This window comes from Rhamphochromis longiceps, linkage group LG5 (assembly GCF_057381845.1).
Source record: "Rhamphochromis longiceps isolate RC_006_pf linkage group LG5, R_longiceps_female_GT1.1, whole genome shotgun sequence".
Classification (NCBI taxonomy): Eukaryota; Metazoa; Chordata; class Actinopteri; order Cichliformes; family Cichlidae; genus Rhamphochromis; species Rhamphochromis longiceps.
The window spans coordinates 6,495,558-6,519,641 of record NC_140561.1 but is presented as its reverse complement, the minus strand read 5'-3'; the positions used below and the strand labels follow the sequence as shown (position 1 = coordinate 6,519,641).

The 24,084-nt window shown below is 41.9% G+C and overlaps 2 protein-coding genes across 2 annotated transcripts in view; one reads left to right on the top strand and one right to left on the bottom strand.

Moving 5' to 3' along the window:
- Window positions 1-10,787, top strand: part of cfap92 (cilia and flagella associated protein 92 (putative)) — a 16,249-nt gene extending 5,462 nt beyond the window's left edge. The window contains exons 10-16 of the mRNA XM_085405552.1: window positions 405-669; window positions 751-915; window positions 1,493-1,675; window positions 1,982-2,132; window positions 8,697-8,914; window positions 10,439-10,590; window positions 10,685-10,787. Of these exons, the coding sequence (XP_085261678.1) occupies window positions 405-669; window positions 751-915; window positions 1,493-1,675; window positions 1,982-2,132; window positions 8,697-8,914; window positions 10,439-10,590; window positions 10,685-10,775 (1,225 nt within the window). The 3' untranslated portion in view covers window positions 10,776-10,787. The remainder of the gene's footprint in view (window positions 1-404; window positions 670-750; window positions 916-1,492; window positions 1,676-1,981; window positions 2,133-8,696; window positions 8,915-10,438; window positions 10,591-10,684) is intronic.
- acad9 (acyl-CoA dehydrogenase family, member 9) lies at window positions 9,207-24,084 on the bottom strand. The gene is made up of 18 exons (XM_085405553.1): window positions 23,817-24,084; window positions 22,726-22,819; window positions 22,498-22,599; window positions 19,064-19,170; window positions 18,887-18,987; window positions 17,386-17,464; window positions 17,129-17,300; window positions 16,968-17,041; window positions 16,812-16,887; window positions 16,653-16,723; window positions 16,434-16,553; window positions 16,224-16,352; window positions 14,795-14,874; window positions 14,516-14,642; window positions 14,364-14,441; window positions 13,356-13,484; window positions 11,477-11,549; window positions 9,207-11,193 (listed from the first exon to the last, which is right to left on the bottom strand). Exons 1-18 carry the CDS (start codon window positions 23,994-23,996, stop codon window positions 11,093-11,095), a joined length of 1,893 nt encoding a protein of 630 aa, XP_085261679.1. The 5' UTR covers window positions 23,997-24,084; the 3' UTR covers window positions 9,207-11,092.

Sequence of the window (24,084 nt, the reverse complement as noted above, 5' to 3'; positions counted from 1 at the left end):
GCCAGTAAAGACAACTGCACCTGAAAATCAGAGTTAATGGGAGTAAACAGAAAAAGAGCAAAGAAAGGTGCAAGCTGTTAAACCAGAACAATGAGCTGACAGCTAGCAAAAATTTGCATGTCTTATTGAGAGGTTCACATTGACTGACTGCTTCCACCTTATACTGGATATTTGGCATTTTTTTGTTCTTTTGTTTTGTTTTACATTTTATGTATACAGTGACTGTGTGGTGTACTCAGTTTCAGAGTCAGATTCACTTCTTGCTAACCAAGTTGATCTGAAAAGACTCTCGTCTTTGGTTAGTTGGCTAGTAAAGGACCCTTGGATCAAAATGAATATGTCAAATATAAAACAAACAATTCGGTATAAAATGTATAAATTGTGTAATTTATCCTTTTTCTTAGGTTAAGCCAGCTTTGTCAAGTGAAGCAGCTTAAAGAGGTGGTGGAGTACAACCTGTTCCCCTCAGCTGACATGATTCTCAGCTTGAGCAGTGTATTTGGTTTATATGCTGAGAAGAGGGAGCAAAAGGTTCGGGCAAACACTGAAGGGAGCATTCCCACTCTGCCTATCAGGATGAAAAGACATGGGCCCATCAGCACACATAACACAGAGTACATCACATGGAAACAGAACAGGCCTCTCCAGCAGCTGAAAGACTTTGTTCAGGTTTGTGATATCCTATAGTACTATACACTTACTTGAAGCGTTTTATTAACAGATCCAGTCATGTGTATCATTATATTCCAGGAAAATATTAAAAAGGTGCAAGAGCAGAGAGAGCAGTTGCAGAAGCCAGAGGCTGCAGTGTTAAGGATAGACATGGCTGCAGGAAGAACAGCACACAACTACAGCATCCAGACCTTCAACTCAAATGAGCGAGCTAGGGAACTGCTCTGCAAAGAGATGGCCAAGGTGTGTGTAGCATGCTGTCTCTAACATATCAGAGTATAGTATAGTACCAAGAAAGTACCATTGTAAGGTGTTCTTACAATGCCATTGTAAGAAAGCCCTCTGTCTGTACAATCTCATGGATTTGACCAGCTTTTCCAGTCACATCACAAAGACATAAAATATTGTCATTAACATTGGGTTTTTCTCTTCTTCCACCACTGCTCTCTCGTTAAAAGAGTCATTTAAAAATAACTTATGAGGTGTGCTACACATGTGGCTGATTATTAGCCTTATACATAAAATGTGATTAGGCGGAATGGTGCTATCCACCTCGGCCGCTGTATTCCAGATGGCGGGGATCCAACCGGCACCTGCGCCTGTGTATTTTTAATGGAATAAATGTAATTACACACAAACCTAATCAATGTATATTTATGAGTACAACATTTTTTTTTCTATTAAATAACCTCAAGAATGACTTAGTGTATCTTTAAATGTATTTTTCAACCTTTTCTGACACACAGTGTCATTCTAGCTTGCAGAATAGTCTATACATAATGAACATAATGAAGCTAAGTAATTTTTCTGACTGCCTCAGGTGCCTGGGCGCAGGTTTACCTACAGTCAACGGTATAACAGTGCAACAGTGGACCCAGGAGACATTCCATGGAAAACCAATGCTAGATCTTCTTCTACATCTACATTTTGGAATATTAGCACGAGCAAGTCCAAAGTGCACCCTAACCACCCAGATGAAGCTCGTGTGGAAGAGCTGAGAAAGGTAAAGTTCATTTGCAAGTACTGTGCAACAGAAGAGAAATAGGTTTATTGGTATTACTATGAATACACATGGGACAAGGATGACCATGACCATGAGCCAGTATGTTTAGGTTAGGTATAGAATAGCATGTAATATGACATGACTAATAATATTAGCCCTTCTGTTGCTTCAGTTGTCGTGAGCACACAATTATTTATTATCCAATGGCAGTAAGAAAACATTTGTAAGTTCTTTGAAACATCTGCCTAATCTTCAAAGGTTATGTGATGATAGTGTTTTGTAGTTGATAATTCAGTGTGCTTCCAGCCGTGGAGGGAGAACATCCTACATGCCAACACACTGAAACCCACACTTTCACGCGACACATGGCCCTGGACTCAACACTCGGAGGACTTTGAGCTCTACAGGAAACCTCCCCGGTTCTTCAGCACCTCTCCCGTGACCATCTACCTGGCTGGTATGGACACAATTAAGGAACTTAATAGCTGAAGTGCAGGATCTTTAAGTGCCTTTTTATGCTTATTTACCCTCTGAAGAGTCCAAAGCACAACAAGGTTCCTCTGAATGTCTGAACTTTGCCTGCAGTCCCAGTATCATTAAATCTTTCTCCATCATTAAGACCATACACGAACAAACTTAATGTGTTGGCAGATGTAGTATTTAAAAATGACAGGAGAAAAAAATCTAGCATATTTGACCAATCACTGTAGATTCAGTGCATCATCAGAGTTCCTGAACTCTTGGAAAGCACAACCTCACTGTACACACTTTCGTGTGTGGCAAGTCTATGTGAATCTTTTTGTTTAGACTCTGGTTCCTCAAATGGAAATCCAGATTTACTAAAGTGTAAAACCAACGTTTAGGGTTGAACATTTATTGTCAGGATTTACTAAAGAGGCGCCGTGTCAAGTTTGTAAATGAAAAGCATGGACAGAGGTGTGTTTGTGGCTGGCCTCACTGTCTTTATTGCAGATGTGTCTTCAGAGAAGTGGCACTTAATGTACATTTCTTACTCTTTTCTGTAGTACTATATCTGTTACACAGTACTGTGCAAAAGTCTTGAGCTGCTTGAGAAGCAAAACATGTTCAAATATACATGGAAATACTTTATATGAGCCAAAAACAGACATTTCTCATCCACTTGGAAGTCAGTATTTTGTATGACCACCTTTATTCTTCAGCACAGCCTGAACTCTGTGAGGCAAAGTATTGTAGACAATATTAAGATGTATGTAAATTTTAGCAATTAAAAGGACAGATCTGAAGTGTGTAGATTAATGACTGAATCTTACTAAAAATGTAATATGCAGCCTCACGTGGCATATCAGACAAACAACATTCAAAAAAGTAAAAAGCTGCCCCAACCCTCTAAGACCATATACAGTTGCTGATATTTCAAATGAAAGAGTTTATCTTTATATGAAAACACAAATTGTCCTTTAGCTCGCACTGTTATGAAATGCTTTGCTGCAGGATGGTAGAAATGAATGAATGGTCATAATTGAAACGATGTGGTTACATCTGTGTTTTATTCGATGACTGCAGCATCATCTGGAACTTAGTGTTCGTACCTGAGGATTTTTATTGCATTCATCTTACTAGTATTGTGGAGTTCATCGAGAAACAGACAAAATCCATGATCTGCACTAAAGTAGTTACAGTTGCAAGAAAAAGCTCACAAACCCCTCAGCAATTGTGTAAATATACAATTTCCAAGTAGAGATAATTATACTTGTTCCTTTTTTCAAGTATAACTGGGATAGCTGTAGCAGCAGGTCATCTATTAATTGAGCGGTTGATGGTTCAATCCCTAGAAGTACTTCAGACCCCCAAGTTGCTCTTTGATGTGTCAGCTTTAGAGAGACAGGGCTTAAGCATTGAAAGAATGGGCGAATGAGACAGGTAGAGCACTATATAAGAACTAGTCCACTCATCATTCCTGTTATTTCTCAACACTTCTCTTTGATTAAGGTCACACCTTTAATTTGGACATTCCAAAACATTATCTTCATTTTTCTTTGACCGTTCTTGTGTATTAGTCTGGGATAGGGCTGTGCGATATGACCAAAATCTCATATCCCAATATAAGACATCTATCTTCCCGATAACAATATAAATCACAAAATGTAACATTTTCTGTAAATTCTGTGAATCTCGGGCAGCTCGACTTGCGTGAAGTGTTTCCAGCTGGGCGTCGTGTACTTGGAACAGTGTTTTAACTGATGCATGAAACGATACATTTTTAGACATAAGTAACGGCCGCAGTTTTCTTTGTGAGTATTTATTAGACGGCGTGCTGCGGGGAAAAGCCTGTTCTAACGTTTGAGTCTAAGGTTTATTTTTTAGCACCTGGCGGCTCTTTTTTGCTTCTCATCCATAAACACGGCATACTCTTTCACGTAATTCAGTTTATTTTGAAAAGTCTCAACACGATCTTGAGCTTTATTGTGAAAGGCTTATGTGGAAAATAAACAAGCGGACACGGGATGGTTTTACCGTCGTTGTTGCTAACGACAATGCATAAAAACAGTCGCTTATCCGTCCGTAGTGTGGTTATATTAAATATAAGAGAAAGAGAGAACTTTAAGAAATTAATTTAGCCACTACAGTGACCATTAAAACCATGAAAAAATATTGCCGTAAACAGTTTATTTTGCGACACCACGAAACAAACGATAGTGTAAAATAAAACGATAGACGTTTTTATATCGTCATCCGATATATATCGTTATATCGAACATCCCTAGTCTGGGACATTCTATTCAGACTCCCTTGGTCCAGAGAAATATCACCCTGACTTTAACTAGTTAGAATAGAATAGAATAGAATAGAATAGAATAGAAAGTGAAATTTCGGTGTTACACAGCTCTTATAGCAAGGGGAATATAAAATATAAAAGGAAGACACAAAGTGGTCCTATATACATAAGCAACTGAAGTTCGTATACACAGGTAACAATGTACAGAAATATGTATAGAAAAATTGTACAGGGATATGTACAGTATAAAATGTACAGTGAACAAACAGCTGGTGAGTAAGATGACCAAAGGATGTTAAACTGTGTTATAGAGTTTGACAGCTTCTGGTAAGAATGACCTGCGGTAGCGCTCCTTCCTACACTGTGGGTGTAAAAGTCTACTGCTGAACGAGCTGCTCGGTGCTTGTACAGTCTCACATGATGGATGTTAGCTTAGACAACATCCTCTCCTCCCCAACCTGCTCGATGGACTTCTGCGGACAGTCCAGGACAGAGCTGGCCCTCTTGACCAGTTTGTTGAGTTTCCCCCTGTCCCTCTCTGCCAATCCACTCCTCCAGCAGACCACAGCATAAAAGATAGCAGATGCCACCCCAGTGTCGTAAAATGCCCTTAGAGCAGGGCTCTAGACTAACTTTTTGCCATGGGCGTACCGGTACGCCTAACTTTAAAAAGTTAGGCGTACCGGCACAAAAGTTAGGCGCACACAAATTTTATAATAATTTATATAATATAATGTGTTTTTCTGGATACACTGTGCTTTTTCAGCATTCAAAGATTGATGCCACCGTGTCAGAGCACTGGCTATGAATTTCAGAAGGATCTGGCCTTAACAGAAAAGTTAGCAATAGTTCTTTTCCTATTACAGCTACATCCACTTCTGTCGTGCCTAGGCTGCTCACTAGGGCTGGGTATCATCACTGATTTCTATAATCCATTCGATTCTGGTTTTCAAAGTCCCGATTCGATTCAATTTAGCCTCAGACAGTCAGAAATATTATAATTCTGATCATTTATCAGTACTGACTTCATCAGAATTGTGAACATCACAGCAGATGCCTTTGTGTGAAAGTAACTGAGAATAAAACACAGGAAAACATGAAGGAGATTTTCCTGGTCTGGCTTTTTATAGCAGATAACCTTAAAAATATTCTACAATGTTCTGCATATAAAGTTTAAATTTCTTCAGTATTGAACAACAGAAAAAACAGGCTTTCTTGTCCGAGGTCATTTAAGTGAAAAAAAGAAAAGAAAAAGACAGCAGCCGACAGCGCTGTAAACAGAGGTAGACTGGTGGGTAATAAGCGAATGAATAATACAGAAAACAGATTGGAGACGAGAAACTGTTCTTGAAGTACAGAGAGAGAGAGAGAGAGAGAGAGCTAGCTGTGCATGGAGTGTGATTTTAATAGTCATGGAAGCAAAACAGCAAAATTCATGACGACATTGATCAAATGTGAAGCGCAGTTTGCTGCTTCTTTTGCTGCTGGCTCGGTGAATTTTGGTTGGAGAGAGACAAAACCTGCAGCTCAGAATCAGCGCAAAAAGACGTAAACACAGCGCGGACCGCACGCATCAGAATCGCTGAGCTCCAACAGCGTGACCGTCTACGGGCCATCGGGTGAGAAAGCCGAGAAAGACAAAGTTGATTCTGATGCGTCGGGTCTGTGTTTACGTCTTTGTGTGGAGTCCGTGTACCTGCTCTCATCTGCTGTTCGGTTGTTGTTGAAATGGTTTTGTGAGCTTTAATCTGAGAATCTGGTGTTTCTGGCAAAACACAGTTATATTTAAAAGTCGATTCAGGATTTAATGAATTGATATCGCTTTATTCAAGCTACTCACCTCCCACTTCCACCTGCACTTTCAACTGGACCACGGCCAATCAGAGAGGTCCCGCCCCTGACTATCTCTGATTGGTTTAGTCCACGATAGGGGCAAAATGTGTGTCTGTTGTTGACCATAGGGAAGGTTGCAGATTTTTTATTTTTTTTTGCTACCCGAACAGTTGGTCGCACAGGTGCAACCAAATATTTGCACCCATGGCAAAAAGTTAGTCTAGAGCCCTGCTATCACATTCTTACTCAACTGAACAGAACAGAACTTTAGATTCAACATCTTGCCCAAGAATATTTGGCAGACTGGAGTAGCAAAGAGTTGAACCACCATCTCTCTGATTAGCAGATGACTTGTTCTAACTCCTGAGCTACAGCCTCCCCACAACACATCAGTTTGTTGTGCATGGGGCCGCAGAGCAGTCAGGGTGCTCACGCTGAATCTTGTAACAATGGGCATGTGAGGATCAGAACTGGACCACGGAGCAATGGAAGCAGGTGTCCTGGTGTGATTAATTGTGTTTTCTTTCATATCACGCGGATGGCTGGGTGCATGTGCATTGGTTACTTGGGTAACACCTGGCACAAGGATGCATGATAGGAAGAAAGCAAGTCAATGGAGGCAGTGTGATGCTTTGGACAATGTTCTGCTGGGAAACCTTGGGTCCTCCTTCACCCATGTGGATGCTACTTTAACATGTGTCGCCTACTTAAGCATTGCTGCAGACCATAATCCACCCTGCCACAAAGAAAAATGATTCAGGAATAGTTTTTGAGTCACAACAATGAGTTTGAGCTCTTGACTTAACCTTCCCCAGATCCTTTGTGAACATCTTGGCTCAGATACCACAGCACACCTTCAGGTGTGTAATGGATTTGATGATGGGTCAGCAAAAGGGGGGGACCAACACAATACTAGGCAGGTGCTCATAATGTTGTGCCTTACTGGTATCTGACCGAGAGTAGTTTATCTATTTTATTTGTGTAAGAGGGTCCTTTTTGACCTTTCAGAAAGGTGAAAAATCCCACAATTCTTTAGTTCACAAGTGATGCAGACACTAACTCAGTATACAAGCATGTCATGAAACCACAAGGTTTCATTTAAAGCTGTACTGCTGACGTAGAGCTACATTGATTTTCCTGATTCTGATCAAAACAAAGCACCCAAGAATTAGTTTAAGGAAAAAAGTATGTAGTAAGTGACCTATTTACATGAACATAATAATGATTAAATATTAAAATTTTTTATATTAGTTGGAAATTAGACACAGTGGTTCCAGTGGATGATGTATCCCGGCATGCCAGCAGGTTGTCAGACAGAAATAAACAAACGCCAAATGAAAGCAGTTAACAAAAACCACAACACAGCACTCCAATAAGGTTTTAAACATTCACAACAGAGGGCAACATCTTTAATGCATTTTCAAGAGACAGTTTTCCTTTCAGATGTAACTCCACCATGGAACTATTTTCCTGTGGCACAAAGGCAGATCTGTGATCTGTCCAACTAACAAAAAACATATTTCTTAGATTTCAGCACTATGACATGAGTTATGATCTCGAGTGAGTTACATGTTTGGTAACATTTAATGAGACATACGGTGTGCTTACATTTCATGTATGTGTTTTGTTCAGGGACACTGTGAATTAGATATGTAAGTGCAGATCAGGGATAGCTCCCCTACTTCAAATACATATGTCCAAAAATGCCTTAATATTAAGTGAGACAGAGAAACACATTGTCAGAAGACCATATGAAGTTTAGTTGAATTCACAAAAGTGCATGTAATAATGTCACAGTTTGGGCTCTTGTTGTAATTCTGATGGGGTTGAAATGTTGTCTTTTTCAGTCTGTCAAGTCTTCAGTGGAGCTGTGATGCACTTTTACTTTTCTCCACTCACGAACTGTTTGTCTGCAACTTTATTGCAGTTTGTCTGCAACTTCATGAGAAGACTAGGCTCAGCTTCATTTTTAAAAGCAGACAAAACTGGACAAAAACATGGGAGCATACATCATGTGACAGTTACAGCCTATAGTCTCAAAGCCAACATCTAGCAAAGCACAGAATATCTAAGAGTGGATTTTCCTATGTCTGTGTACGCTGCAAGCTTTTTCACTGTACTAAAGGCCAGTATTGATCCATTTTGATTGAAGCTCCAGATGGCAGATATTTAAGCCAGTAGAAGTCTTTGCTGCTGAGTAACACACTCCCAGACTGAGCTGGAGAATAAATTTGGTCGGGCAGAAGCTTAATTGATCTCAGCAGTGTACAGAGTTACTCGTTAATGTGTGCCATGTTATATTTTTCCAACTCTGTTGTAAGCTAAAACCACACCACGCCTGTTAAGTTTATCAGCTGTATGAAGTTTACAGGATGAACTCTTTGGAGTTGTTGATCCACAGAGTTAAGCGTGTGCGCTGTTGATCCTCAGGAGATCGTCTACAGCAGGAGCAGCTCCAAGCAGCCAGAGCTCAGTACAGCCGGTGGAAGAAGCAGCTGCTTCCTGACGGCAGCAACGTTAACTCAGCAGACAACAGCCCCGTCCAACAATTCAAGTGTCACATGAAAGGAAACCTGGAGAGAACTCAGGATATACTGAAAGATCTGCCAAAGAAATATTCACTGAGGAAACCAGGCATGATACTTAAGGTACAGCATTTCCACTCATTCCAAGTGGCACTCAGAATTCAGTACAAAAGAGTACAGCTCAACAACATGAAAAGCCTTCAGAATAACCATGCAGACAACTAAAACTGATCATTAAGGGAAAGTTAAGGTCAGAACTCTTGTATGTGACTGGATTAGCTTACGGTAAGCTAGAGGCACTTAACAAACGAGCAGCTAGGTGTGTTTATTCATGACTATAAAGTGTTTTATTTATTTCACAGACCTGCATTTGTGTTTATTCAAGGGTTACAATAATATTCTCATGACAAATGGCTTGATAATCAAGATTTTTTTTATTATTATTGGATAAATCTTTCATATATTACATGGTTCAGTTTCAAATAGCATAGACTGTATATAAAACTGTGAAGTCACCTGTGTCAAAGATGCATTTTTTGTTTTTTTTTGTGGGACCCTGAAGTCACCATACCAGACAAGAGGCTGAGATTATCAGTTAATGCTTGGTCAGCAACACAAAACTGTACAGGTGTAATACATGAACACTCAATGAATCCAATATTAATAAAATACTTTTAATATTTAATATAATTCCTAGAGTATTTAAAAGTAGAATGGGAGGCAGAGCCTTCAGTTTTCAGGCCCCTCTTCTATGGAACCAGCTTGGAATTAAGGTATTTTTTAACTTTTAAGTTTAGGGTTAAAACTTTCCTTTTTGCTAAAGCATATAATTTGGGCTGAATCAGGTGACCCTATAGGTGTATCTTGCTGGGGGATTCCCACAATTGAGTATTTCTTCTTCAGTCACCTTTCTCACTCACTGTGTGTCTATTGACACAGTCTCTTCCTGTTAAAAGGGAGTTTTTCCTTCCCACTGTCGCCAAAGTGCTTGCTCATAGGGGCTCATAGGATTGTTGGGTTTTTCTCTGTATGTATTATTGTAGGGTCTACCTTGCAATACCTTGAAGCAACTTTTGTGATTTCACGCTGTATAAATAAAATTGAATAATTTCACTCTCCAAATTTGGAGCACAAACTTGCTAGATTAGACAATTATGGACTAGAGGTCTGGTTCACTCCCTTAAATTAGCAAAGGTGGTACCTCAGTGAAGTCCAGAAGCTAGCGCTTCTTGTTTAGGAGGTTGCTATGGAAGGAGAAACTAGCCATAGTGACAAAATAGTGATGGCGCTGGCATGGCTGGCAGCCTTAACCCAATTTCCCTCGGGATGAATAAAGTATGATCAATCAACCAATCAATCAATCAAAAACACATTAAGCCTAGATTATAATCCACTGTGGACGCAGACAGCTGGGGATCCGATGGCCAGGTCCTGTCACGCTACTTTGATGTCCACTTGAAGTCCCATGCATTTTTTTTCCAGCTACAGCAGTTCACAAAAGTGTTAACAAAAATGCAACTTTAAAGGCCATTTATGCTACACATGTTTAGTTTAGATCTTGTATACTTGTTTTTCTTTTATCGTCGTGGCTCTTCTTGCACCTAACTGAGGAAATCTTTGAGCCAAGAGCTGCATTTTGTGTTACAGCCTTTTCCTCAACTGTCCGTGATGAACGCTGCTGACAACAAAGCAGAGGAACGGGAGAGAGTGCCTCTGGCTCCAGGCCCATGCGTGGCCTGCAGCCTGGGAAGAAACGCCTTTCCCAGACACAACTCTCAGTACAGCAAGTACCACTACAAGTGAGCTCAAGTGCTGTTTGAAAAGGCAAATGCTGGAGAAATGAAAGAAAGATTTCTGAAGTAATATATGCTTTTTTTCTGTTGCCTCTTACAGTGGATTCTGTGAGCAGCATTCATTTTTGTACAAGCGGACTGCCCTGCCTCTGACAGACAGGGAGAGGAGCATCTTCAGGTTTCAAAAGTAGCATTAAAGAACAGTAAAGGTCAGCCATTCAGGAAAACCTGGTGTCCAAACAGGCTCATTAAAACTGCTATCCTGCAAAATTATTCATTATAGCATTAAAGTGAAAGAGCACTTAGGATTGAGTTTCATGTAATGCCATCAGAGTAGAAGTCTGACCCACTGAAGTTATTATTAATATAAAACAGCTAATATTAATCTCTTCATGTTTTACTGAATGTAAAAACAACCACTAATACAAGATTGGAGACGCATCATTGGGACTGGTCAAAATAGTCCAATCAGAATACAGGAAACAGTATTATGGTCTCAGTGGAGAGCTCAGTAAGTTCTTTCGAGAGGGTGAGAGCAGATGTAGGCTCTGTTCTCCAGGACCTGTTTGGCAATCTTCTTGATGTTGGCATCGTTGTTCTCAGGAGAGTCTGAAACGAATTGAGACAAGAATCACAAACCACGCCACACACTCCGATCAGACGTAAACACAGCACTTGATCATAGCGCTGGTTAGCTTAGAGGTCATTAAAAAAGTGCACGGTGTGAAAATGAAAAGCAGCGGGTGGTTCCAGTGTTGGTATGTGCTGTTTGGTGGGGAAATTCCACAACACATGCAAGTCTTTTGTACTAAGATGTTGCTGAAAGAAGAAAAAAAAAAGTCCCACACGGATCACGGTGCTGTTCTCAATTACCGTTTTGTGTTGTACTTACGTTTTTGCAGCTGAACCATCCAGTAATTGTTCTTAAAGAAGGCATCGTTGCAGAATGTGTTCGCAAGCAGCACCTAAAAAAGCAACACCAGTAAACATTTGGCACCTCTATCTGCAAATACTGTACACATAATTACTGAAAACCAAAGGTGTATTGCGTGCACCCTCACATTTATGGCTTTTAACTACAGTGCAGAGACAGCACAGCGCTGCCCATCTGAAACACAGAGGATAATATGAAGCATTCGCTGCCCTCTTTAAAGGCTTTCTTTCTTAAAGTCTTTGTGTTGAGGTTTTGTTTTGCATCGCTGTTTCTCATTACGAACAGGACTCTTTTTCAGTCGTCTTTACACTCCATCGTCCTGCCCTTCACCTAAATCTGCTCCAGGAACAACCGCTGTTCAAATGAAGGTAGTGTGCTACAGCTTTTACCTCGATCAAATAGTAAAGTGAAAGTAATAAAAGTGACGGCGAGTTTTATTTAACAAGTCTAAACACAAGCTGATCAAAAGCCTAATTAAACACGTCAGCAAGTGAAAGGAAAAAAAAAAAAGAAAAGAAAAACACACAAATATAGAATAACAGACGTGGAGCTGTTTTAATTGTTTGCAGAAGGAACCGCTGTCCTGCAGTAAGTGAAAACAGCCAAAACAAACCACACCAGATAAGATTATACGATTTAATAGAGCCTAATAGTGAGGAATAAAAATCACGTTCAAATTCTCCGTGGGGACTTTGATTATGAGCCGTAATGCTGGAACCATCCAAAGTAAACTTCACACGAGCTGCTAGACTCTGAAATGTGTGAATGATGACATGTGCTCCTGTAGAAACCTCATCTGTGTGATGTCAAAGAACTAGTCTAGCCACAAACATCAGTTTGGGTGGTAACCATCAAACTCACAAATAAAGCACTATACCATATCAATAACTAGGGTAGACGTTTGTGTACACACACACAGTTCAAAACAATTACACAATACGATAATGAAAAAGGATTAAATTTGATAAGATTGGCTGTGTGACTAAATTTGTAATTCACCTCAAAGAGCTGAGACATATCCTGCTTTATGCTGCTGTTAGTGTGAAAGTCTTGAGTGTTTGGCCAACAGCAGAGTGTGACTGCACTGCATGTTTGGGAGATTTTCTTCTTGCATCTTACTAATAAATCAGGAAGCTCTACATCCGGTCCACTTCATGTGTACGTGGCATGTGTGTTACTGGGGACCTGAGTAAGTGCTTTGCTGAATGTGATTCGTCATACGTTGAGAAAGTTTGTCCGGTTAGGCCCCTCCAATGAGCCGTTCAAGGGAAACACTGCCAAAAGAAACTACTTGTAACCAAAGTGTCCTCATGCTGACGGTCGAAAACTCAAAGTGGGTCCTACAGAGACAGCTGGACAAGTGAACACGATTTAATCTGAATCTTTTTGTCTTTAGTTTCTTACGATAAATGTGGATGAGCAGTTCTCTAGCATTCGTGTTGAAATGTTGTCCAGAAGTGGTTGGCATGGCTCAAAATTTCACCTGCTGCATTTTCCTCCAACACTAAGACGCAAGCTGAAATTACAGTTGTGTAAACTCCAATTCTTTACAGACTCCTCACGCACGTGAAAACATTAACTCAGCCGCTGTAGGTGTGAGCTGGGCTGCTGCAGGCTCTGCAGTGAACATACCGATGCTTATAGTGTGGGCTAAGTGAGGCAGCTGTTTACTGTCAGCCTTAAACAGCGTAAACACAGAGGAAGTGATGTGTACAGAAATCCTATGAGATCGATGGAAAACTGCTCTCGTTGTGGCAAACAAACAAGTTCAATATGAATATTTATTCTGCGTGTGCGAGACTTCTAAACTGTGTGAGTGTGCACAGAGCGTACAAACCTCGTGGTCGTGATTCCTGAGGCCGATGCTAATGGAGCGGCTCGCTCTGGACAGGACGGCTGTCATAGCGTACATGTGGATCAGCACGTCTGCCACCCTCTTCAGGACGAGCTGTTCGTCCACTATGGTCTGACATCATCGGGGGAGAGGAGGAGAGACATGTGAGGGACAGTTACCTCAACTTTAGCTTTTGTATTTTAGTGACGAAAACCTAGTCGAGTCACTGTGCAAGTACTGAAGAAGCACACGGTTAACTAGCATCGAGCTTTATTGTTGTCCTGTTGCCATGGGTAAAACATGTGAGTAAAACTAATCAAATGAATAAACTGACAGTTTCCATTTCCATCTAGATTTCAGAGTGAAATAGCAGCTTGGGGCTGATGGGCAGTTAACACGTAGAGCTAAGGAATGAATTTTCCCTGCATTGTAACACTACAGATAATCAGTCCTGTAATGACACTGTACAATTACAGCATGAGCTGTTAGAGCACGGCTTTGATCCATAGCAACAATTTTCTACTTAAATGCATCAGTTCCTCCACCCTGCCTGCAATGAGACCATCTTCTTTAATAGCTTTGTCCCAATTTCCTGAAAATATCATTAAAGAGAAGAAGAAATGATTTGCATGTGCTGTTAGCCTTTAAACTTTTCACTGCTTATTTTCTTACATGTAAGCAGCCTGAACCTCGATATTCAAACTCTTGGCAAACATTTAAGTCCTCTGAGGAAAGTTTGTGTGTGCTGGATCTAAACCAGTCAAATGATACAGGAACAGAATCTGGAAAACTTTCCGGCTACCAAAAGGTTTATAGCTTCTTTGGGTAAAGCTGTGATTACAAAAGCACAGTCGCGAAACACAATTTGAAGCAGCTGTGTAACAGACAAACACCACCGCTCATTATGAAACAACTTTCATATTTACATGATGAATGGGAAATTTGCTCATAGAAACTGGAAAGCTTTGAGCGGGAAAATCCCACAGCTGCTTTTCCAGAATCAAACGCTACCTTTCCATATCTGTAGAGCAGGCTCTCCACAGTCGACCCAAACAGGCTGACGTTCTGCTCCAGCTTCTTTGCACTGTCCTGCAAACGGAAACAGAAGATTGAAGAGCTTCGACAAAAAACACTTCACTCATCTAACACCACAATTCTCTTACTTCCAAGCTGGGATGCACCACTCCATCTTTCCCCGTCAGGCCGAGGTCTACTGAAGCTCCAAGCGAGGTCCTCAGTTTCTTGCCGACCATGCCTATCGCAAGACCTATATTTCCTTTCTTCATCTCCCTGAGGGCACAAACAACCACGTGCCTCTAAGCACAGGCAAACAGCTCCATATTTTTCTTAGGAAGTGTGAACACAACACAACTAACAGAAGGGGCGATGTAGGACTTAAAAGCAAAAACCTTCAAACCTCAACAACACCTTCAGATTCTTACTTTATTTTCCCTGTGAGGATTTTGCCAGCGTACTGCATTCCAGTGAGAGCGATGTACATCCTCAGGATTTCATTGGTACCCTGTGAGCAAACAGTGGAATTGGACTTAAGTTAAGAGTTTTCTGTGTCACGGGAAGTGGCTCTCTGATGGTTGAACAGAGAACTCGGTTGTGAGCAGGCAATGTTTTGCTTTCAAAATCAGCTGGAAACGTGACGTTTTAACGATTTCTTTTATTTACTGCATGTCTTAAGTGAAATGCTGATTCTCTGCTGGGGAGCACGTTTTATTCGTGCAGGCTGTTAGGCTGTACCATACTCACATCACAAATGAAGCCCAGCTGTAAAGTTACATGTACTGATTTGGTGATGCAGAAAATGTTTATACACTTGATTCTAATCACAGAACACACAAACCAAGCCGACCTCAGCTGCACAGTCAATAACCACCAAAGTGAAACCTGTTATCTCTGACTAACGAAGAACGGATGGCCGCGTTGAACTTCCCTCGCACTGTACCCCGCAGGTGTGCGTGTAGGAGTGTGTGGGATTCTCTGCTGTAGGAAAGCAGGGAATTTTGCTACATTGTATTTTCAAATTTTAAACTTTCTATCAGTAACAGTGAGTGTGACTGACTGACACAGTGAGGGGCTTTGATAATGATGGGTCTGGAGCTTTCTATGTAAAGTGCCCGAAGATGTGTTTCACCTCAAAATTAACTGTTTACTTCAATTTCATCTATTAAGAGCTTTGTTTCAACAGTAAAATATGCCACCTGGTGGTTGCTGACAGAATGAACCGTCTCAACAGTCCAGTATCTTTCACACAAGGATTTTAAATTTGGCAGCACAGTGGTTGCCTCACAGCAAGGACGTCCTGAGTTCAATTCCAGTTCCAGTTCTGGGGCCTTTCTGTGTAGAGTTTGCATGTTTATCCCATATTTGTATGGGTTCTCTCCGGGTACCGGCTTCCTCCCACAGTCCAAAGACATGCAGTTAGTGGGGTTAGGATAATAGGTGTGAATGTGAGTGCAAATGTTTGTTTGTCTCTATGTGTTGTTAGCCCTGTAACAGACTGGAGACCTGTCCAGGGTGTACCCTGCCTCTCGCCCTAAGACAGCTGGGATCGGCTCCAGCGACCCTGACAAGGTTAAGCAGAAGATTCAAATTCCCAATGACCATAAAAATACTGGGATTTGATACAGCATTACAGTTTGGAAGACAAGGTTTAACAAATGAACTGTTAACAGTTTTTTGATGTGTGTCATGGAGAGGAGAGGGGGGCACAGAGTTCATCTTAACTATGGCTGGGCAAAAAGCTGAAGGGCAGGCAAGATTCGTTTTTTGAAAAGGAAACAAATACATATGGTTTCACTCTAGCACAAACCAAGACTATATCTAGCCCTCAGAGTTTAAACACTTATGTATGAGTACCTCAAAGATGGGCAGGATACGGCAGTCCCTGACGAAGCGCTCAAAGGGATAGTTCTTGGTATAACCCAGACCTCCGAGCACCTGAAGAGCCTCGCTCACACAAATCCAGCCTCCCTCCGAGCTGAACACCTGTACCGAAGATGAGGAACACACACCGTGAGTAGTTTCATAAAAGTTTCACCTGAACACAGACGACAGAGCAAGTGGTACCTTGACCATGGCTGCCTCCAGAGAACAGTCTGGAACGCCCGGTCTGTCCATCATCCCTGCTGTCAGGTATGCCATGCTCTCCATCACGAAGGCATTGAGGGCCATCATTGCAAACTTCTCCTACAGAAAGCATAGAAATCACAGTATTTAGTCACTTCTGATCAGACTTCTGATCAGACTGGAAGGTGTCACAAGCTTCCAAGTGAGGGGAGAGCATACCTGGATCATACCAAACTCACTCAGGCTTTTGTTAAACTGCTTCCTGGTAGCAGCATACTCAGATGTCAGCTCTACAGAAGGCCAGACAGAGAAGCCAGACTTAATAAACTTAAAACACTCACAACCGCTACCCAGTTAAAACAACAGCTGAGTGCTTACCGATCAGCTTTTTAATCATTCCAGCACAGGAGCTGCCCATACTGAACCTCCCCGAGTTCAGGATGTTCATGGCGATCTGTCCGACACGCAGCACATGTTTACAAATATTACAGAATCTCCGTTGTGTAGACAGATGAAGCTGGCTTTAGAGCTTACCTTAAATCCACCTCCAATTTCTCCGATCACGTTCTCTACTGGTACTGGGACATTATCGAAGGACAGCTCACAGGCTGAAAGGTTACAGCGTTGAAACATAAATGACATGAAAATGGCCCAGCGTCTATCAAACTGCCTTTAAGTGTTGATGAAAGGCTTACTGTTGGATCCCCTGATGCCCAGTTTGTCCTCAGGCTTGCCGCTGGCGATCCCTCCAAAAGCCCTCTCCACGATGAATGCAGATATCTTGTCTTTCTTTACACCATCTACTTCCACCTCAGTCCTGGCGAACACGGTCATGATGTCCGCCATGCCTCCGTTTGAAATCCAGATCTGACAACATGATTCAAGTCAGGAGCTTCAGTCAGAGGCTGAGTTGAAGTCTGAATTAAAACTTGGTGGAAACTGTTCCTCTCACCTTGGAGCCGTTGATCAGGTAATGTTTTCCATCTTCAGACAGGGTTGCACGGGTCTGAATGGAGGCTGCGTCACTGCCACTGTAACGGACAGGCTGAGTGTCAGTGGAGCAAAGACAGCTACGTGCTCAGGCACATGGCGTAGATGCCATCATCACTGTGTTAACGCTGGCTGATGCATCACATTGGGTTTTCAATGATGACTTTGGCTTGCAGTGACTTGAAAACAACCTCACTGTTTAGTTCACTTCAAGCAAATAACACAATGAGCCTTTATCACCAAGTACTAATCAGAGGAAGGAAAAGTGGGAACACGGGTTCTGTGGGTGTTTCTGTGGAGTCCAATCCAAACAGCTAATGGTCTCTATAAATACATAGTGTTTCTAAAGTCATTGGGAAGTGATTCAACATCTGTGACATCAGTCTTTATCTTGATTAAACAATGTCCTGATTTAGGCTGTAATCGTGGTGCTCTGTACAGTGTCCTGAATCCTGTAACCGCCATCTTTAACCACCGTTTGGTGCCCTGTGGGCGTCAATGCTGAGCAGTGACTGAGAATGAACCTGCAGATACAATCAGCTGAGACGCTTATTTTCAGGTTGCTGGGTTTTAAAACGTAAACTGCAGCCAGTTACCTGGATGGAGCCTGACGCACACTGACAGTTTTCATACTGGGAGTCTACTGACAGTTGCCAGGCTACCCCACAGCCCCCTAGTAGATGCAAACGTAGAATAAATGTGATTTTTAGGAAAGCTGACATCTGATTTTGAGGTCAAGATCTCCAGGATCACTGCTCGTCTGAGATTTTTAGTAGCTGTACCTACGTCACCTCGTTCTCAGGTTATCTTATTCAAAAATTAGAGGGGCCACGCCGCCTACCTCAGATGTTTTACTAGTCTTCTCCTGTCCAGCTTTGTTAAACCTGTGTGAAATGTAGCTTCAGCTTTCTGTTTGTTAGCTTTTCTGCTGTTGTACCACATCTGCTTCAAGGTTCAAAATGTTGTGTGTTCATAGAGGGTTCGTAGAGCTATGTTCTTCTGCATAGTGAGTGTTTGTTTGAGTTACTGTTGCCTTCCTTTTAGCTCACAGCAGTTTGGCGACTCTCCTCTGACATTTTCTCGCAGGCAGCTGTCACTCACTGGATAGTTTCTCTTTTTCTGACTAAACCCTACAGATGGTTGTATGAGACAATCCTAGTAGTTTCTGAGATACAAGATCCAGGCCACATTCAACGCCACTAAAACCACCCTTCTTCCCCACTCTGATGCTGGGTTTGAACGAGTTTATATGCCTAAATGACTCTGATATTGAGTTGCTGCCTTGTGACTGGACGATCAGATATTTGTTCTAATAATAGTTCAACAGGTGTACCTAATGAAGTGGCCAGTGGGTGTAGAGATAACCTGTTATTTGTGTTCATCAGACTGTGCTTCACTGCTGTATGAGCAGAGTTGGAGCCACAGAGGAGAACGCTGCGGATGACGTGCATGGTGTTCTTTACCTTCCGGGCTCTGTCAGACAGAAAGCTGCGATGTGCTCCCCTGAGGCCAGCTTGGGCAGATACTTTTTCTTCTGGGCTTCATTGCCTGCTATCAGGATCCCCTGAGAGCCCACAAATGTGTTAGCAAATCCTCCAGATTGTCCACATTGCAGACACAACTCCGTATTGTATTTTTACCTTCAGTCCAATGGCTTGATGAGCAGCCAGTGTGACGGCGATGGAGCCGTCTAAGGCGATGATCTCATTCAGTCGTGCATAAATGGTGTGGGATAATCCAAGACCCCCTGGGATTGAAAAACAAATGATAAACAATAAAAACAGAAACTGCCCCACTGTGTCTCGCAGTGGGGCAGTTTCTGCATTTCCATCTAGCATGGATGTGTCAGAGAGACAGCTGTGGAGCCATGATGAAGTCAGGATCGTAGTGATGTTTCAGGGAAACCCCACTACGGTCGATATGTAGCTTTGACTTGAATCTGTACGTGTAGAAGCTGCACTGAGGCAGGAACCATATCTAAATCTAACAGCATGCCACCTGTTCATTAAAGCATTTCTGCGCTGAGCTCAGACAGAGTACCATTTAGATGTCAAGTGTGAGAGCTTAATTGAACCTCTTGTGCCATAAAATACACCCAAATATACTGACCTGATACTTGAAACGCTGCTGATTAACAGCAGATAACATACTAATATACTCATAAAGTAATGACGTTAAATGTTTAAAGTCCATTCAAACAGTATTTCAGTATTTTAAACTGCGCTCTGGGATTCATGTCTCCATGTGTAAAACAAAGCTGTTTGTAGAGTCTGTGATCTTCTTCTTCTTCTGTCTATCCTCAACACCAGACCTGCCATAGCAGATGGCTGCCATCACTGAGCCTGGATATGCCAATTAAAAAGGAGTTCTTCCTCCCCACAGTTGCAAAGTGCTTGATTACAGGGGATTGCTGGGCTTCTCTCTAATACCATACAATTGTCATCAGCCGTGCCACGAGATGAATGCTTTGTTTTAAACTGACATACATTAAAAAAAATGTTCTGGGAAGTTAAATCCCCGCAGTGGGTGCAGCTACATATTTGATTTGGCACAGATATGATGCCAGATGTAGTTCCTGATGCAACCCTTCCATTATCCAGTGTTGGCTGGCACTAAGTGAACACTAGCTTGCAACCTCCTGACCAGATGTAATACCATCTGGAAAGCATCTGATTGACAACTGCCTCATTTTTTAGCATGATAATGAATCCAAACACAGTAGCAGCGCAGTAAAGCCATACCTGGAGAGACAAAGACGCAGTGCACACTATAGGTCATGCACTGGCCTCCCTAGAGCCCAGACCCCAACATTATCGAGATCATCAACACAGAACGAAAGGCAGCCGACATCCAAACAAGAGCTTTGAATATCATCCAAACAGCCTGGAGAGATATTCCTGAAGAACACTTAAACAAAGCTGCCTGAGATAGTTCAGACAGTCATACGAATATGGAGTTCCAACATTATTGGAATTGTACAAACTGTGTTTGTTATGTTTACACATTTCAATAAATCTCTCCGTGTATTTCCCATTTTCTGAGCAGAATGTAAAGAAATGAAGGACAGCTCCAGCACATTAGTGTAAATCACTAGCTTGAAACCATAGATTATATATAAAATATGGATCCAGCCACTGTGACGTCATGCTTTGAATGTTGCCATCTTGGTTTTCTGAAACCAGCTGTTATGAGCTAAATGTGGGTCTGACTGAGAAACCAAAGGTTGGTGGTTGTGGTTTGTATCATATCCAATTACACACCAAGTTTAATTATGGAGTTCCACAGGGTTCAGTGCTAGGACCAATTCTGTTTACATTATGTATGCTTCCATTAGGAAGTATCATTAGAAGGCATCACATACATTTTCACTGCTATGCATGAAGCCAGATAACACACACCAATTAGTTAAACTGCAGGAATGTCTTAAAGACATAAAGACCTGGATGGCCGCTAACTTTCTACTTCTTAATTCAGATCAAACTGAGGTTATTGTACTCGGCCCTGAAAAGCTTAGAAATATGGTATCTAACCAGATTCTTACTCTGGATGGCATTACCTTGGCCTCCAGTAACGCGGTGAGGAACCTTGGAGTCATTTTTGACCAGGACATGTCCTTCAAAGCACATATTAAACAAATATGTGACTGCTTTCTTCCATTTGCGCAACATCTCTAAAATGAGAAATATCCTGTCTCAGAGTGACGCTGAAAAACTAGTTCATGCATTTATTACTTCCTCACTGAAAAGCCTTCAGCTAATCCAAAATGCTGCAGCAAGAGTCCTGACAGGGACTAGAAAGAGAGAGCAGATTTCTCCTGTTTTGGCTTCCTTTCATTGGCTTCCTGTTAAATCCAGAATTGAATTCAAAATCCTGCTCCTCACATACAAGGTCTTAAATAATCAGGCCCCATCTTATCTTAATGACCTTGTAGTACCATATCACCCTATTAGAGCACTTCGCTCTCGCTCTGCAGGCCTACTTGTTGTTCCTAGAGTATTTAAAAGTAGAATGTGAGGCAGAGCCTTCAGTTTTCAGGCCCCTCTTCTGTGGAACCAGCTTCCAGTTTGGATTCAGGAGACAGACACTATCTCTACTTTCAAGATTAGGCTTAAAACTTTCCTTTTTGCTAAAGCATATAGTTAGGGCTGGACCAGGTGACCCTGAATCCTCCCTTAGTTATGCTGCAATAGACGTAGGCTGCCGGGGCATTCCCATGATGCATTGAGTTTTTCCTTTCCAGTCACCTTTCTCGCTCACTATGTATTAACAGACCTCTCTGCATTGAATCATATCTGTTATTAACCTCTGTCTCTCTTCCACAGCATGTCTTTTATCCTGTCTTCCTTCTCTCACCCCAACCGGTCGCAGCAGATGGCCCCGCCCCTCCCTGAGCCTGGTTCTGCCGGAGGTTTCTTCCTGTTAAAAGGGAGTTTTTCCTTCCCACTGTTGCCAAAGTGCTGCTCATAGGGGGTCATATGATTGTTGGGTTTTTCTCTGTATGTATTTTTGTAGGGTCTGCCAATATAAAATACCTTGAGGTGACTGTTCTTGTGATTTGGTGCTGTATAAATATATAAATAAATAAAAGTGAGTTGAAATAAATGCCACTACGGGTGTCCACACAATCAGACTTCTTTTCTGCAACCACAGGAGGAAGTTGCCCTCTGCTGGCCAATGAAAAGAGTGCAAGTTTCAGGCACTGCTTCACCGGCTTTGCTTTTCAGAAAGAAGGAGCTGCGTCCATCTGTTATGTATAGTGCAATGTTGAAACTAACTAGTAGCCTTAGAAGAGTTGTGTATAAAAGCTACATAGTCACACAAATTATATGAGGGAGGTGTCGTCCTTAAAAAATACCCTAAATAAAAGAATGTAAAAATAAGTAACAACACAGATCAAAGTATTAGTATAATGTCCAGAACATTGCTCTTAACTTCTAACTTCACTTTGGGGCAAAGTCGGGTGGAGTTAAAGTTCATCTCAAAAATGCTTTGAAATCAATTTTCACTCATATTTTCAGATGGATCCTGAGACACAAGACTATCTTTTAGAAGGGCTTTGTTAAAATCATCTCACCGTATTCTTCAGGAATCATGATTCCAAACAGCCCGAGATCCTTCAACCCCTGCAGAGTCTCCAGGGGAATTGTGGCCTCTCTGTCAATTTTTGCTGAGTCAACTGGCAAAGAAACCCCAAAACAAAAACAAACAAAATCCAGCAATTCCAATGTCAGTCATTTAATTCCTCTGATAAATCATATCTGAAAGTCATTAATCACGTGCATGTACTCAATTCCCACCTCACCATCATCACTGAAGAACTTCTCTACCGGTGCAACAAGCTGCTTTATCTCCTCCACCTCATCATTTCCAATTTCTGGATAAGGGAAGACCTCAGCCTGGAGAACGAAACAGGCCTTTTTAGAGATCGTAACAGGGTTATGCATCTATGTTACCGTCCAAGTCATATTTTTGTGTTATATAGTTATATGCTTCTAATCCATCATGTGGTGACAGTGTGAAGCATGAAATCCTGCAGATAAAGCTGATGTTCATATTAACTATGAGAAAGGAGAAAAAGGTCATGTCTGTAATTCTGACTGTGGCCTGGGCTGGTTTTAAATGATTCTGAACCAGCTCACCTGCCCATCAGCATCCAGGGTTTACTCAGAATGGTGCAGAAACCACGCAGTGAGTGGCAGGTACAGAACTGTAAGACTGCAGGCAGCAGAAACGTGACTGAAAAGTAAAAGCTGGTGTGGTGAATCAAGAGCATGATTCCCCTGTGCTGACCTGCCTTGTGCCAAAAGTAAAGACTGATGTTGCTGTGTAGGGAATCTTTTCTCTCCACACTCTGAGATCCTTGAAGCAATCACAGCACTGTAAGGGTTGTTGGTAACCATGTGCATCCCTTTATCGCCATGATTTACCCTCTTTTAATGGCCTTTTCCAGACTCCAGAAACAAATCCTGCAGAGAGGCCTTGGGATGTGTTATAGAGGGAGACTGAAAGCGTGAACGGTGTGATGATTCATGTCAACATGGAGGACTCTAAAGAAAGACGTTTCCACTGTGTGAGATAAACCGACCTTCCTACACGGTAGCTGGTTTTACTTTGGGTAGATATTTAAAGTCTCTTTCACCATTTACCCCAAACAGGTGAGACAGTGCCTCAGCCTCAGTTTTTTCAAGCTTCCCTGCATTTTATGCGTCTTATTTTTCTGGTGTTGCGTCTAAGGCCCTTTGTTTCGTAAACGATACTTCTTTCAAAGCTAGAACGCTGGTGATTGTTAGCTTTGAATATAGTTATCATCTAAAGTACAAAGTCTTTTCTGAGACGACTTCCTCCGCCCGTCACTAACTTTGGAGAGGCTTTCTGGCAGCTCTTTTCCTTTACCTTGTTCACTTGACCGAGGAACAGATCCTTCGCATACGCCAGGTGTCTGCAGTGAGTTTTAATGCTCCTCCGCTGCTGCAGTCTCAGCTCTTCTTGCCCAGCATGCCTCGCGTGACAGCCAAGCAACCGCTCTCCGATTCGAAAGGTTCGAGAGACGATTAATCTGTTCATGTTCATCATTCTATTAGCAAAGATCTCTACTTCATACAGCCATCGGTCTGCTCCCGAACCCAAGCAGCAAAGTACCTTTCACCCGTTTCTGTCCCAT

Excerpts from the sequence above, each read along its gene's own strand:
- acad9 (XM_085405553.1), bottom strand. The coding sequence starts at position 23,996 with ATGATGAACATGAACAGATTAATCGTCTCTCGAACCTTTCGAATCGGA. Across the intron at positions 16,724-16,811 it reads AATGATTAAAAAGCTGATCG|AGCTGACATCTGAGTATGCT; the intron begins GTAAGCACTCAG and ends GGCCTTCTGTAG. Across the intron at positions 11,194-11,476 it reads GATGGTTCAGCTGCAAAAAC|ACTCTCCTGAGAACAACGAT; the intron begins GTAAGTACAACA and ends AATTCGTTTCAG.